General features: G+C 38.0%; 1 protein-coding gene across 2 annotated transcripts in view; it reads right to left on the minus strand.

Annotated features, from left to right (window-relative positions):
• The window catches only part of ptprq (protein tyrosine phosphatase receptor type Q), a 184,360-nt gene that overhangs the window by 8,009 nt on the left and 158,756 nt on the right, over window positions 1–17,595 (minus strand). The window contains exons 51-57 of one of the 2 annotated variants that reach the window (XM_063057758.1): window positions 12,324–12,350; window positions 11,708–11,789; window positions 8,294–8,384; window positions 4,431–4,507; window positions 2,831–2,965; window positions 1,344–1,469; window positions 525–673 (exon numbers count right to left, since the gene is read on the minus strand). In XM_063057758.1, the coding sequence (XP_062913828.1) occupies window positions 525–673; window positions 1,344–1,469; window positions 2,831–2,965; window positions 4,431–4,507; window positions 8,294–8,384; window positions 11,708–11,789; window positions 12,324–12,350 (687 nt within the window). The remainder of the gene's footprint in view (window positions 1–524; window positions 674–1,343; window positions 1,470–2,830; window positions 2,966–4,430; window positions 4,508–8,293; window positions 8,385–11,707; window positions 11,790–12,323; window positions 12,351–17,595) is intronic. The other variant, XM_063057759.1, reaches the window with a different exon arrangement.

Below are 17,595 nucleotides of genomic sequence, written 5' to 3' on the forward strand. Positions count from 1 at the left end.
AAAAACAAGTCTTGATTAGCTCTGTACAATATTCACCCACTCATTCACTTAGTTTCACATGTTTGTCTAATAACACATTGATACATCAGTTTCTAACTCTCCATGATAAAGCTGAAATGGGGCAAGGAAAGCAGAGGGAAAATTCATTGGTAAACTTGAGAAAGTCTGTAGATACTGGAAATCTAATGCAACATACACAAAACATTGGAATTCAGCAGATCAGGCAGGAACTATAAGAATGAACAGATAGTTGATGTTTCTGGCTGAGACCCTTCTTCAGGACACAAAATTCAGTTGGGTGGTTTTTGCTGCCTTAGTTTGCAATATTCCAAAAGCACTGACTTCTAATTTCACAGTTCATAGATATCACTGGAAGAAAATATTCAGGCAATGCTTTATAATTTTAAATGAAATATACACAATGGCAATAAAGCACAGTTGGACAAAGAAATATGCCTTTTATTTATAGAACATCCAGCAGTATTATGATGCATTATGAATAAATCTGTTAAACAACTACTTACCTGCAATGGACAATGATAGGAGTATTATCATTGGCTCTGTTTGCTCGAATTAGCTTTGCAAAATGAATCAGAGCTGCACTGGTCTCTGGGACACCATGCTCAGGCCAAGAAGTAAAGTTGAAATGAGTCACCATCATACAATCACCATACTGTCAAATAGGTATTGAAACAAAGTAATGTTAAGATCATAAAAACACTCAAGGGCAATATGTACATCCAGTAATGTTAAGGATACCAAATGACTTTTTAAGTAGGTTACAAAAAATGTAATAACTAAGTTCTGGAAGCTGACTAGAAAGAAAGCACCAAGAAAGAGTGTGTTTAGCACCAGTGACTGGAAATAAATTTCTAATCAAATATTTAACTTGTAAATGCAAAAGGATCCTGTGTTTTTCCTGGTGTATTCTTTGTTATTATTTATCCAAAAGTGCAATGAAAAGACAAGAGCAACGGAAAATGGAGGGGTTGTTTGCAATATTAGTGCAAGTTTGATCATTTGGGATCCTATTAAGGGTTTGTTTTGGTTCTATTAATGTCTATTTGAATTTCATGGGCAGATTCTACTCAAAGCCACTTACACTGAGCTTGAATGATTTAATGAAAAATATTACAGTGTTTCCACTTATTTACTACATGGCTAAAAGGAATAACAATCTAAAACAGGTTCCCAGCCTGAGGTTCACAGATCCCCGGTTAATGGTAAGGCTCCATGGCATAAAAAAGGTTGAGAACCCCTGATCTAAAAAGGTCCATTATGACGATCTCTGTCTTACAAGGTTATTTCACTATCAAATATTTCACATAAAACCAGTGAAGTACCTTCTCAATTTTCAGTTCTCGGATGGTCCAATCTGCCTGAATGTTTTCTGCTAGTTTAGTGATCACAATATCTCCAAATACAGTCACTGGCTTGTTGTCCTCCGGCCAATACTGGTGGCACCGTATCTGAATAAAAATGTACACTGTGATTATGTATCATTGTGGAATTCAGTAGGTTTAGTTACCATGGTAAAATATTGTATACAATATTGTCAGCACTAGCCACTAAATTGCTCAAAATTCCTTAGGTATCCTTGGAGCCATAGGCCTACACTATAAATTCTTGGTTGACCTCCTGGGAACCAGGGCTTGTGTCCACCTCTTGCGAAAACTCCAAAGGCAGAATGGGGAGATTCCACATCTCTTGGCTCTGCAGGATCCAGTGTGTGCTTGGGAGCTATTGTGTCCTATCGTGGTAAAGAATATTGGCTTCACTCATTGGGCAAATTTGTAACATTTTTAAAAATGCTTAAATTTATAGAAGTTTATAAAGTTTATAAATAAAATTATGGATGACCCATTTCCTTTAGCATGGAGATCAATCACATGTAGGCAATGATATCAGGTCATTGGTAGAAGAATGAAAAGATAGCTGAGGAAACTTTATTTCATGCAAAGGGTGACAGGTCCCTGAACTTACTGTCTGACATGATGCTGAAGCCAGATATCCTCATTATATTTTAAATATATTTCAATGTACATTACTGTAACATAATATAATGAGAGTTTCTCTGAGAGCCAAGAATTGTAATTAGACAGGAGAGCCCTTTTTTTGGGCTAACCTGGATAAAATAGATAGATTGGTTCCCTGTCCTGTAACTTCTATGAGTCCATGAGATAGAAAGCCAGAAGGTGGGTGGGCAGATTGGAAGACCAGTCTACAGAAAAGTGTTTGCATATATTTTTAGTATTGGCCTTGTCAGAAAACCGTCTCAGGAATGCATAAATGCGAGAAAGTCGGAAGATGCTGGAAATCCAAAACAGCACACACACGCACACACACAACAGCACACACACACACACACACACACAAAGTGCTGGAGGAACTCAGCAGGTGAGGCCGTATCTCTAGAAATTAATAAACAGTCAACGTTTCAGGCTGAGACCCTTCTTCAGGCTCACGAATGGCATTTGGGAGATAGGGAAGAGACAGGACACTCATCTGGTTAAGAAAAAATTTCAGTTTCCAACAACAGACTGACCCACCTGTGATGCAGACACAGAGTTACATTTATCTGCTGGCCTGCTGGAAATAATCCAACATTCTGCAGTGGGGCAGTGTTAGAGGCATGGGTAAATATAAATGTGGCATGACTGCATTTTAATAAGTTCAAATATGCTCTAAATACCACTAATTTTGCACTCAATATTATGTAAATGTTCACTAACCAATTATAGACATGTTAAATATTGCAAATTTTAGATTAACTTATCTGCACAGATAGATAATGAATGAGACAAAATGATATCTTCCAATAGTGACTTACTCTGCCCTTTTCAAAACAGTGAGTTAACATAACAATGGATTTTGATCTTGTCTCCCAAATCATTCTCCAAAAGTCTGCCACTGTTCCTGGTAGGGGACCTTGTGTAGCAATGAATTCATTTGGACAGAGGTAACCCTATAAAATAAAATTAAAAAGTAAATCAAACACATTAAACTAGTTTTAAACTATTTGAGATATTTCTAAATCTTAATTCTTCACTGGCTAGACACAGTTGACTGGAGGACAGTAAATACAATACCATTACATGGTCCTGTTGCATTTTACCAGCAGATTGTTTACAGGAACAGGAAAGGTACTTTCCCAAAGGGAATCATTATGCTCTTTTATTATGTTATAGTAGGACACTTGGGAATGGAAGTCATTGATTGAAATCTCACTGCAGAGGGTGAAATATGTAAAACTATGCTTTCTAGTACTGCTCTGCACTATCCTGACACCATGTCCGATGGACATGAAAGAATCAAGGGTATCACCTAAAGTAAAGCAGTGGACTTCTCCCGAAGTTTTGGCAAACAACATGGAAAAACATTACCTACTCACTTACCTCAATGCTGTTGATGAGACATTCCTAAGAGCAAATTCGATACTTTATATACCTATTTGATAGAGAATATACAGCACTAAAACAGCTCATCAGGTTCATGTAGATGATTCTATTTCATTGACTGTGATGCTTGGGACATGTTGAGGAGATGTTAGTCACTTTACAAATGCAATTCTTTGTTGTTGTGGCACATCGGGTGGAAACCTTGCCATTTCTTTAGCACTTCGTCTGTTTTTTTAGGAGGTCGAGTTGCTAGCTCGATGCTCAACCCACCACGGCTGGAAAGTGTGCAAGGAGCCGGGCAGAATTGAACCTGGGACCACTCACTTCGAAGTCCGGTGCACATGCCACTACACCACCGGCTGGCCTTATTCTTTAAAGGAAACTAAATCAAATGTGTGTTAAGTGCGTTTACAGTTTTGCTAGACATTTCCTACTCAGTGTAAATCTCACAATATGATTACCTTTCCTATCATTATGGCAGAGTAGACGTGATGGGTCAAATGACCTAACTCTGCACCTATGTCTTATGATGAAGTAACTTTCACTATTTCAGATATTGATAAACATTCTGTGGAAAAGTTGGGTAGAATTAATTGATGTAACCTCCATTCCCTAAGTGGTAAGTTGAATAATATCCAAAGAGAGAATTTTGTAAGTAGTAAGGATACTAAGATGATATCCAGATGCAAGTGAATAATTGATGCAAGTAAATAATACCCAACTAATATAGGTAATCAATTAATTAATCAACCTGGGTGAAATAGGTAATCGATCAATTGATCAATCAAGTTGCTTAGACTTGGAAGTGAAACCAATGGCATTTAAATAGAGAAACCAACATACATCTAAAATTAAGAATCTGATATTTAGGCAGTTGTTCTGAGATAGGAAACTCAGGTACATTTTTCAAAAAGTGGAAGAATAGGAACACTTTCTGTAGTTTGTTTCAGCATGTTTCTCTGTGGGCACCAGTTCCCAAAAGAATGGACCTTGGCTGATGAGTTGATGAAATACGGGTAGAATTGAACTTACCGACACATAACTAGCATTGATGAAATCAGACCCTGGAACACTAGGCTCAAGTATGAGTTTCACTCTGTTGTTATTATCTATAGAAAAGTCAAAAAATAATCTTTATATTTGTTCCACAATTTTGCTAATAATCTTTCTCAAACCAGAAATTTAGTCTTTATTTATGGGGCACATCAACTCAGAACATCTGTTTCAAATAACTTAATTTGTGATCCTAAATTACGTTAGATAAGGAACAGTATGTTCTCTATCTTGCACACAGTTAATGCTTAAAATAATAAGGGCATTGCTTCTTTATTAAGTTAAAAATGCAGGAGCAATGACGTCGGAGACATAGATCCAATCTTAGCACTGATAAGATCTTACTCCTAATTCATAGTCCCTGACAAACACCATTCTGATCTTTGATCTACTGCAGAACATTCACCACTTGAAATGCTTTGTTATTCTTCAAGGGATCACTAGTATGCAAGCAAACAGATTACGTTAGTTACTTTTCACTCGGGAAGGGGGAAGGACACATGAATAAGAAATGCTAAATTTGGATTAACAGTTACATCACAAATCTTGAAAGCTATTCGGTATAATGTTTCATGCACCTGTAGATTAACGTTTGTGTAATTGATACGGAAATCAGATTTTACAGTACTAAATACCTTGCAGAAACAGATCTGGAAAAATCAAAATTGGTAAATATTGTTTTCTGATGATTTACCAGCCAAATAAACTGTAATTATTTACAACACAGATCACACATTAGCAGTATTGTAAAGACCATATTATTAAGATCGGGTAACACCCAAAAGACTTAAAACAATGTGAAGAATAAGAAATAAGTATTTTAGAAATATTAACAAGATGGATGCAGTTGGGCTGCTTCTTGCCAGAATCCATGATAAGGATCTGCCTCATTTGGAAATAGATGAGGAGAAATTTTGTCATTTAGAATGTTGCCTATGTTAAATTCATTGTCAAGATGAATTCATTGTCAACATTATCAAGATGGCTGTGATGTTAATTAGATTCATAGTTGCTTGGCCATCAAGGGAGATGACACAGACAGGAAAGTGGATGAGGTCTGAAATCAGCTATGGTCTTGTTAGATGATGCAACAGGTTCAGTGGGCTTATTATTAGTGACATTACTTTTCTGTTTCTTGTTTCGTGGCTGCCCATGGGATGCTGAATCTCAGAGTTGTATTCTGTGTACATACTTTGATAAGAAATGTACTTCGAACTTTTGAAATGTTACTCTCTTTCCCTCTCCATAGATATTGCCTTATCTTCTAAGTATTTCCAGCTGTTCCGATAATATTTCTATTCCCTATGTTCTCATCACATAATATTCAGTTTAACAAATACCTCCAGTATTTCCCAAAGCCCTTCAATCTTTTTCTTTCTACTCAAAAATAAAATGCACCAATAACACACTAACCTGTTGTCCTTTAGACTGAAGAATGCTGAAAATGTTTAGTAGACACTGCTGATTTTTCCTGGTTTCCTTTTGTTTTCACAAGAAATATTGTTTTGATGCTTTTAACTCATCTGGTGTGCTAATGTGTATGGATATAGATTTGATAGAGATCATTAAAAATGGTGCACTTTCATTAAAAAATTTAGTAGAATGTGATCTTCACATTAATCCAGAGCTGATGCTACCTCAATTGCATGCTGTTCAGTAGAAGCGGGTCAGCTCCTCGGCTACAGCACAATGTTACTGTATTAGGTCAGGTTTGATGTTATTGAATGAAGAGCAGGTTCCATGCATGGGGTTATGGTGATGGCAGTAAATGGGAGCAATAGTGTTCCAGTCCTTTCATAGAGAGTTCCAAATGGCCTAATTCTGATTCTATATCTTATGGCCTTTTCTGGGGCTGTGAGGGATAACGAATCAGCTATGATGAAATGGCAGAGCAGACTCAATGGACCAAATGGCCTAATTCTGCTCCTATATCTTATGCTCTTATCTCCATACTATGAGGAAGCATAATCACTCCCATGCTAAATATGGCCCCTGATCACTATGAGGAACAGGATTATCAAGTCAGCTTCATCTTCTGTTGAGGTACAGAGATGCTATGATCTATATCAGCATCAGAATCAGGTCTCTTCACTGGCATATGTTGTGAAGTTTGTTGTTATGTGGCAGCTGTACATTGCAATACATAATAATAAAAATTACTGTAAATATATATATATAAATTAAATAAATAATGTAAAAAGAGGAAAAAAGTAGTGAGATAGCGTTCATGGGTTCAACATCCATTCAGAAATCCGATGGCAGAGGGGAAGAAGCTGTTCCTGAATCACTGAGTGTGTGCCTTCAGGCTTCTGTACATCCTTCCTGATGGTAGCAATGAGAAGAGGGCATGTCCTGGGTGATGGAGATCCTTAATGATGGATGCCACTTTTTTGAGGAATTGCTACTTGAAGATATCATGAGTGCTGGGGAGGCTAGTTTCCATGATGGAGCTGACTGAGTTTACAACTTCTTGCAGCTTATTTCGATCCTGTCCAGTACACCCCCTCCATGCCAGACAGTGTTGCATCTGTGTGTGCTGAAGTACTCAGCAAATAAAAATTAATCTGTGAGAGTCAGTGCCCAGAATGGACCCTTTAATTCAAGTAAGGTTCTGTTGTATGGCTTACTCCTTACTTTGCTGTCAGTGTGATCTTCTGTTCTAATTTCTGTCAAAGTGAAGGAAGCAATGAGACAGAGTCAGATAGCTGAGGAAGTGTCATTGGTGGGTACAATTGCAATGATTAATTGGATCGGTACATGAATAGCAACCATTTAGAGAGATAGATGGTAAATGCAGGCAAATGGGACTGGTTAAGATAGGCAAATTATTCGGCCTGGATGAGTTGGGACACAGAGCTTGTTTGCACAATGAGCCCAATAAAAGCTGTCAGTGCCATTGTGGGAACGAATAATGAGGGGAAATGACACGCATACTCAAGTGAATTATGTGCGCTCCAATTTCTTGATGGGCAGGATTTCAACAGGAAACAATGCAAAACTGGTACAAGTGGCTTTTATGCGTGATTAAGAATACAAAAAAGGGAGAAATTGATCCGGTTTCTAGGCATACATTTTAACAGCTGTTTATTTGGAACCAACAAATTTTGATGTGATATGTTTGTAACTGATGATTCCGTACATGGTGAGTTGCTGACGAGATTGTATGACTACTGCTAAGTGATGAGTAAAAATCAGCTGCTTCATATATAAGACCAGAATAAATTATTTCTTGCGGCTCCTGTGCACCTCCTAGTGGTTATTTTAAGAGCAGGCCAGGAAAGAGAAGGTATGTAACTTTCCCACTAGACCTCTTAACTGAGGAATAGTGTGCAGTCCATGTGTATGAAAGAAATTTAAAATAACTTGCTAAAATAGAGGGATTGGATAAAACAACTGCAAGCTAATTGGTGAGCATTTCCAGATGTGGAAACATCTGATTTGGAAAACAGCATGTGAAAGTGGAGATGGAACTGATTTTTGGCATAACTCTACTGGATATGTTGTGACAATTATGATTATTCTGGCTTCAACTCTAACTAATGTTATGCAAGAATTTACTCCAGTAAAAATTCTAAATATTTTTCTGAACATTGGTCCGTGTTCTTATAAAAGAAGTCTCCAATGAACATGCATCATCATGCATTTCTTGACATTATTTAGCATGAAGGTTTACTCACCTATAACATGACTGAATAAAAAGTATTGTTAGCCAGTCTTACAAGTGCTTGGTTTGAAGCAAATACTTCATAACTTTTGGTCAGTCTGTTCAAAATTAAACTCTAAAAATTGTTTTCAAAATACAGTATACAAAATCCTTTACCAGTTTATTTTACATAACTTACATGGTTTTATATTTGCAAAGCGATTTTTGGTTCGGTTCCAAGGCAAGTCAGCATCAGATGATGTGAGCTCTTGGCCTATCTTGGGGAGTTCCTGTAAAACAGAGTCTTATAAATAAGGTACATAAGAAATGGGAGCAGGATTAGGCCTTCCAGCCCTTTAAGCTGACTCGTACTTCATAAACTTCTAGCACATCTGGAATAATTATACTGCATGAAAGATTTATTTTCAAACGAAATGTATTCCCCTTTAAGCCTTATAACATATGGGACAATCTTTAAAAGTAGAAAGATATTGTCAAAACCATTGTAAAGATCCTGAAGTTATTAGGTAGGATAGCAAATGAATATGAGTCCAGAGTGTGGGGCATGGTTTCCTAATATCATCCAGTACGGAAGGAGTCATCAACAATATAGTTAAGATATAACTATCAACAAACTAAATATTCTGAGAATCATAGCACAGCCTTATCCAAAGATGGATAAGGTGAAGCTCGGGGGACAGCTGAGGGTGACTGCCTCCAACACAAGGGAAGCTTCCGCTGAGCATGGTACTGAGGCGCCCCCATTGAACTGAATTCACAGAGAATTAGGGCAATAAGTTTCTCTGGCTATAGTCATGCATTACATTTCCCAGTAAGTTCTAGCCCAGCAGAGTCTAATCCAAAGATTAAGGAAGTGAATTTTAATGTAAATTCAATTTGATGGAAGTCCCGCTGCTGCCTGTAAGGAGTTTGTACGTTCATCCTGTGACCGCATGGGTTTCCTCTGGGTGCTCCAGTGTCTTCCCATAGTACAAAGACTGGTTGGTAGGTTAATTGGTCATTGTAAATTGACCCAAGATTGGGCTGGGATTAAATAGGGATGGTGTGGCTAGAAAGACTGGAAGGGCCTATCCTGCACAGTATCTCAATAAATAAATAAATAAAAGTATTTCATTTTGTCTGTATCAATTATTATAATGAACCAGTTATATGAAGCTGCCAATTGAGTAGTTAGCCATTTTGGAGATCAGTGAGCCATTATTTTTCCTAAAGAAAAGTGCCACACACAGAGAAAAAAATGTTGACTATTTGAATTTATTTTTAATAGTGAAGCAGTCAAAACGAATTGATACATGCATGCTATGTTGGGGATGCTTTCTATTTAATGAGCTGGATCAAGATGTTTGACATGAGCTCAGCCAAATGTGCAAGTCAAAGATAAACTGGAGTTCATACTCTAATGCACCTTACCTTCTGCAATTGCTCGTCTTACTCTTGAAACTAGAAGCAGAGCATTGAGATGCTGAGATCAGGGATTGAATGCTCTTTACATACAACATCTTTCTGGCAGGGATTTCAGGTGGCCTCATTTAAACAGGGTAATCAAACCATGGAAATGGCTAAATGTGGATAAGTGTTTGAAATATTTTATTTTAATGTATTTATTTTTATTAAAACATTTCTGAATTTGGCTTATGTAAAGGCTTTATTAAACATTTAAAATCAGTGGCAAAACTTTTTGCAGCAGTAAGCTGCCCTAGGGAGCCAGGATATTCCATAGCCTTGGACTCAGTACTATGCTGCTAGGGATGATTTGAAGCTCAATCCACTTCACAAGATCCCTCAGTTTTTGCACTGGCTGTCTTATTCCACCCTCAACATCTGGGGAAAGTAAGTCTGTATAGCGGGAGAAGCGCAGAGTAATTCAAGTGACCCAGGCATTCTCATTCAGAAAGAGTGCTAGCAGCAACGTAACTCTTTTCATCATCAGGAAAGACTGACAAAGAAACATGAGTTTGACAAGGATACATTTTGGAAGTTAGAAATAAAATGAGCCAGAAAGCATGGATTCAAGGACTATTTCCTCTGGACAATGTTCCTCTGATTTAAGCCAAATCTGATTCTCCTTACAGAAGCCAATCCTCATCAGGGGATCAGAGGTGGAGAGGGTCAGCAACTTTAAATTCCTCAGCGTTATCATTTCAGAGGATCTGTCCTGGGTCCAGCACATAAGTACCATTACAAAGAAAGCACAGCAGCGCCTCAACTTTCTTAGATGTCTGCAAAGATTTGGCACGTCAGCTAAAACTTTAACAAATCTCTATAGATGTGAGGTGGAGAGTATATTGATTAGCTACATCAAAGCCTGGTGTGGATACACCAATGCCCTTGAATAGAAAATCTTACAAAACATTCAAAGTAAATTTATTACCAAAATACATATATGTCACCATTACAGCCCTGAGATTAGTTTTTTTGTGGGAACATTGAATAAATTCAATAACTATAATAGAATCAATGAAAGACCGCACCACTAGAGTGGACAACAAGAGTGCAGAATACAACAAACTGTGCAAATAGTGTGTACAGCTCAGTCTATCACGGTAAACACCTTCCCACCACTGAGCATATCTACAAGGTGCCCTGTCACAGGAAAGCAGCATCCATCATCAAGGACCCCCACCATTCACGTCATGTTCACTTCTCGCTGCTGACATCAGGAAGGAGGTACTGGAGCCTCGGGACTCACACCACCAGGTTCAGGAACAGTTATTACCCCTCAGCCATCAGGCTCCTGAACCAGAGGGGATAACTTCACTCACTCCACCACTTAACTGTTCCCACAACCTATGAATTCGCCTTCAAGAATTCCTCATCTCATGTTCTCGATACTTATTGCTTATTTACTTAACATTATTATTTTGTTTGTTTTTTCTTTTTGTATTTGCAGTTTGTTGTTTGTTGCACATTGGTTGTTTGTCTGTCTCTGCCATGTGTGGTTTTTCATTGATTCTATTGTGTTTTTTTGTACTTACTGTGAATGCCCACATGAAAATAAATCTCAGGGTAATATATGGTCATCCCCAAATAATATGAAACAAAAATTAACACTATAATTTTGGACGAAGTATATTTCTTCTATATAATTCCTTTTATCAATTATCTTTCCTTTTTTGGCCTCACTATCCACTTTCAAGTAAGGTCATGAGGGGACCTGTATTTCTCCATAGCCAAAATTGTAGACTGCTCCAGGAGCTGAATTTCAGGTTTTAAAACTAGATTACATTGCACTGAGGAGCAGTTCAATGTGTTGAAAATATCTTGATGCTTTGCAGAAGAACGGAACATTTAAAAACCATAAACTACCTTTCTCTAATGAATGACACCTAGCAAGAAAAGTGTCATTATGGGGTGGTCTGCTAGGGATAAGCCTACACTGACACGGTTGGTAAATGACTTCGATTAGGTCACCACATATAGTGAAGAATCTAAATCAGTGTAACATTACTAAATAAACATCAGATCTGGTAACTAGGTATTGATTATCAAGGCTAGTGTTCTTACCAGTCTCACATGCACTAAACTAGACATGAATTGTGACATGCAAAGCTGCCAAATTCTTTGTGTGTTGTGACAACTGTTGGAGACATACCGCAAATTCTTCTTGAAATTTCAAGTTGTTGTTAACACAGAGCTCTTCCACATGCTGCAGAAATGACTTCTTGTTAATGGGTCTGGGGTAGATAGAAGTAAAAAAAAATGACAAATTTAGTTCAGTCCTGTTTAAAATTTGCCACCTACGTACAGTCATTCTGCTGTAGATTATACTCCAAGAACTCGTTAAAATAAGATGCAAGTCCTTCTGATGAAAACATTTTGAAATAATAGTGAACTTATTTGGAAAGATATTTATCAATACAGCAAAAGGATCCAACATTCTTTGACGATAATATGTAAAACAGTGATTTTTTTCCTGTAAATTGGAATAAATATGTGTAATCAAAGTATTGTGATTCTAAAAGTCACATGCTTCTTGCACTCCAAGGGATTTTAAAAGAGCCAGCATTGCTTCCAAAGCTAAAACGCAGACATATGAGTTCATTCCAGAGGGAAACAAAAAGCCCTTCTCCAGTTACCATGCAATTGGTCATGCTTCTATGATTTATACTCCATTTGGAAGTTTGGCTTCTAATCTGACAGAAATGGAAAAGAAATCACAGATCAAATTTTATCAATCTAGGAACAAAAAGCAAGTTGTAACTACTTACTTGAGAGACTTCCTATAACTGAGTAATCTGCAATGCAAATATTTTGTGAAGTGTTATAAGTGTTTCAACTCTTTAGGATATAAAATGAAGTACCATTAAGGGTAGTGAAGGGTAGTGTGCATCATGAAAATAGAAAAGAGATCACATTCACTTTTTAATGCATCTGATGATTACTTCCTAAAAACTGTTATGTAAAGATGTAAAGTCAGTATGAGACATAACTAGAGCATACATTAAGCAATGTAGTTTTCATTATTAATTATTCATGTCTAACATTTATTTTTTGTCATTGAATTTTTTTAACATAGAACAGTACACTACAGTACAGTCCCATTGGACAACGATGTTTTGCCAACCAATATAAACTTACCAATATAAACAATCAACCTTATCCTTCCTTCCTACACAACCCATAACCCTCTACCTTATTTACATCCATGTGCATATCCAAGAGACATTTAAGTGCCCCATTGTGTCAGCCTCTGTCACCATTCCTGGAAGTGCGTTCCAGGCACCCACCACTCTCTATGTAAAAAATCTATCTTTAACATCTTCCCTAAAGTTTAATCCACTCACCTTAAATGGATATCCTTTGGTATTGGCCATTGCTGCCATGGGAAAAAGATTTCTGTCTATCCACTCAATACCTCTCATAATCTTATACACCTCTATCAAGTTGTCTCTCATCCCACTATGGTCCAAAAGAGTAAAGTCCTGGACTGCTCTACCTTTCCTCATAAGACATGTTCTCAAATCCAGGCAGCGTCCTGGTAAATCTCCTTTGCATTTTCCGTTGCTCAATCTCCAGCGCATCAAGTGTAGCATGGTTGGATTTAAGTGGGTTTCCCCTTGAAAGATCCGACAATGGATGGATACTGAAGATTGTGGCAAGGATGGGAAAATTGGTAGATCAGTTGCAACCTAAGTGGTACCTGCACCCACTGCCTAACAAATGAGTTTTTCTCCATTGATCTGAAAGGTTTCTACAGAGTGAATGCTGAATGACACAACTAGAGCTTTTACTGCAGGAACTTCAGGGCCACTATATTTATGTTTAGGACTTCTAAGCTTTCTGCATTTCCAAAAAAAAAGAATCCCTAATGTGCTCTTGTAACTGGAACACCACCTTTAATTACTATAGAATTTTATGCACTTTTTTAAACTTTAGAATTTTTGTAAGGTTCTACCCTTTAAAACCCATATAAGTTACTGTCCTGTCCATTTTCACAGATGTTCTCATGATATATTTTAATGTTTTTTCTAAATATGCATTTCACATTTAGAGTATTAATTTTACTTCAAGCAATTTTATAGCTGAATCTTGCAGCTGGGCACATAATGACTTTTTATTAAATTTGTTATGGCCATAAACATTATCCCTGTTTTCCATAACTACAATATAGTTCAAGGGTTTGTCAAAAAACTGCACATCCACTAAATTTGTTTTGTTGGCAGCAAGAGAAAGTTCTGAAATTTAAAAGTATATTGATACAGATAAATATTATCATAACTTCTGCTGTATAGGCTGGCATCACTATTAGAAATAGAAACATAGAAACATAGAAAATAGGTGCAGGAGTAGGCCATTCGGCCCTTCGAGCCTGCACCGCCATTTATTATGATCATGGCTGATCATCCAACTCAGAACCCCGCCCCAGCCTTCTCTCCATACCCCCTGACCCCCGTAGCCACAAGGGCCATATCTAACTCCCTCTTAAATATAGCCAATGAACTGGCCTCAACAGTTTCCTGTGGCAGAGAATTCCACAGATTCACCACTCTCTGTGTGAAGAAGTTTTTCCTAATCTCGGTCCTAAAAGGCTTCCCCTCTATCCTCAAACTGTGACCCCTCGTTCTGGACTTCCCCAACATCGGGAACAATCTTCCTGCATCTAGCCTGTCCAATCCCTTTAGGATCTTATACGTTTCAATCAGATCCCCCCTCAATCTTCTAAATTCCAACGAGTACAAGCCCAGTTCATCCAGTCTTTCTTCATATGAAAGTTCTGCCATCCCAGGAATCAATCTGGTGAACCTTCTTTGTACTCCCTCTATGGCAAAGATGTCTTTCCTCAGATTAGGGGACCAAAACTGCACACAATACTCCAGGTGTGGTCTCACCAAGGCCTTGTACAACTGCAGTAGTACCTCCCTGCTCCTGTACTCGAATCCTCTCGCTATAAATGCCAGCATACCATTCGCCTTTTTCACCGCCTGCTGTACCTGCATGCCCACTTTCAATGACTGGTGTATAATGACACCCAGGTCTCGTTGCACCTCCCCTTTTCCTAATCGGCCACCATTCAGATAATAATCTGTTTTCCTATTTTTGCCACCAAAGTGGATAACTTAACATTTATCCACATTAAATTGCATCTGCCATGAATTTGCCCACTCACCCAACCTATCCAAGTCACCCTCCATCCTCTTAGCATCCTCCTCACTGCTAACACTGCCATCCAGCTTCGTGTCATCCGCAAACTTGGAGATGCTGCATTTAATTCCCTCATCCAAGTCATTAATATATATTGTAAACAACTGGGGTCCCAGCACTGAGCCTTGCGGTACCCCACTAGTCACCGCCTGCCATTCTGAAAAGGTCCCGTTTATTCCCACTCTTTGCTTCCTGTCTGCTAACCAATTCTCCACCCACACCAATACCTTACCCCCAATACCGTGTGCTTTAAGTTTGCACACCTATCTCCTGTGTGGGACCTTGTCAAAAGCCTTCTGAAAATCCAAATATACCACATCCACTGGTTCTCCCCTATCCACTCTACTAGTTACATCCTCAAAAAATTCTATGAGATTCGTCAGACATGATTTTCCTTTCACAAATCCATGCTGACTTTGTCTGATCATTTCACCACTTTCCAAATGTGCTGTTATCACATCCTTGATAACTGACTCCAGCAGTTTCCCTACCACCGACGTTAGGCTAACCGGTCTATAATTCCCCGGTTTCTCTCTCCCTCCTTTTTTAAAAATGAAAGAAACCAGCATATTGAACTCTGTAATGTCCATCTAGTTGTAAAATACATCAGTAAAGTTAAAAATTACTCAGGCCACTGTATAAAGCAGCACAGTACATAAAAATAAAAAAGATTAATTTATGATTTTACTTCAGACTTTTACCAGAGTAAAACATCTCTTAAAAATTCTTATTAAATCAGGCAATTTAATTATTTATGTCCTATTTGCTTTATTCAAATACTGTGTTGTGCAGTAATTCATAGTTGTTGAGTGGTACAACACAGAAATGGCCCCTCTGGCCCACCATATTCACGCTGACTCTTTTGCTCACCTATGTTAATCCCATTTGCCTCCATTAGGAATCTACTTTTCAATACCTGGCCTATTGAGTATCCGTCAAGGTGCCACTTAAATGCAGTAATTGAATCTAATTCTACCACCTCATCTGCCATTGTGTTCCATAAGCCAACCATTCTTTGTGTACAAGATGTACCATTCAGATCCTTTTAAAACTCCCTCCCAACTGAAATCCCTGCACTCTTGCCTTTGACACACCTATCTTGGGAAATGGATTTTGACTATCTCCCTGTCATAACATTATACATCAATCAGATCATCTCTCAGCCTCCTTCACTCCAGGGAAAACGAGTTTAGGCTATCTAATCTCTCCTCATATCTAAAGTCCTCTAATCCAGCCAATTTTCAGTTGAATCTCCTCTGCCATTCCTCCATCACAACCAATTCCTTTCTGTAGTGTACTTACCAGAACTGAGCACAATACTCCAAGTCACTTAGCTTGAAAAAATTATTGCCTTATAAACTGTATACTTTTATTTCATTAGGTAACGTATTATGTATGTATTATGGGTACATAGTATTCAATGTTCATTTCTGTAATCCAAAAAACCTTATCTAAAGTGCAGGATAAAATTAACAAAAATAGTTGCCGAGTTAACAGACAAAACTGTAGAAAATTAATAATTTTATAGAATCAGAATCAGGTTTATTATCACTGGCATGTGACGTGAAATTTGTTAACTTGGCAGCAGCAGTTCAATGCAATACATAATAAATAAATAAATCAATTACATATATATGTATTGAATAGATCAAAAATCGTGCAAAAAACAGAAGTACTGTATGTTAAAAAAAAATGAGGTAGTCTCCAAGGGTTTAATGTCAATTTTGGAATCAGATGGCGGAGGGGAAGAAGCTGTTCCTGAATTGCTGAGTGTGTGCCTTCAGGCTTCTGTACCTCCTACCTGATGGTAACTGTGAGAAAAGGGCATGCCCTGGGGGCTAGAGGTCCTTAATAATGGACGCTGCCTTTCTGAGACACTGCTCCCTGAAGATGTCCTGGGTACGTTGTTTTTATAAATTAAGTATAAGCATAAATGTTTGTGGGCACATTTGATTCTGAGGAGAGAGCAGCTTATATGAAAAAAGTCCTTCTATACTTTTTTCTTAAGCATTCCAGTGATGTCATTACATGATTCCTGAGCAGTCATTTGCGTAAACATTTATCAGTCGACGTTCTCTAGTGCACTGCAGATCAATGCTGCAACCTGGGGATTTGATTGGTTTGGTATAAGGGTCTGCTGCAGAAACGAATGAGTCTGATTTCCGGACTGGGTGAATTAACAACGGGCCCTGGGCATCAACGAAAAGGAGCCCAGAGATTCTGGGAACAGCCAAGATCAAGGCCAAAGACCTCAGGAGCACTTGAAGCAAGAAATCATCAACACAAAAGATGCAGAGGATCCGTAATTCCAGCAATATTCAAATGTAGGTACCGCCTTGCTCATATGCATATTACACCTTATTGTTAAACAAATATTGTTTCAACAGCTCCTGAGAGCTTTGACCTTGACTTTGGCAGCTCCCAGGGTCTCCAGTAACAAGTTGGAGATGAGGAGAAACTGTGTTTCCCAGAGAGTAATGAATCTGTGGAATTCTTTGCCCAGGGAAGCAGTAGAGGCTACCGTATTAAATGTATTTAAGATTCAGTTAAATAGATTTTTGCATTGCAAGTGAAATTAAGGTTTATGGAGAAAAAGCAGGTAGGTGGAGCTGAATCCACAGACAGATCAGCACTCTCTTGCTAAACAGCAGATTAGTCTCGACAGACCAGATAGCCTTTCTGTTCCTATTTCTTATGATCTTATATTCTTATCTTTGTGCATTCAGAAGACCCTAACAGACGTGACTCATATGATTTGACAGTGGAAATGTTTCAAACCATTTAGGCCCGTGTACTGCAGGACTGATTTCGTCTACCAAGAATAGACTTTTTGGAGTA

The sequence above is a fragment of the Mobula hypostoma genome, chromosome 9, assembly GCF_963921235.1.
Source record: "Mobula hypostoma chromosome 9, sMobHyp1.1, whole genome shotgun sequence".
Taxonomy (NCBI): Eukaryota; Metazoa; Chordata; class Chondrichthyes; order Myliobatiformes; family Myliobatidae; genus Mobula; species Mobula hypostoma.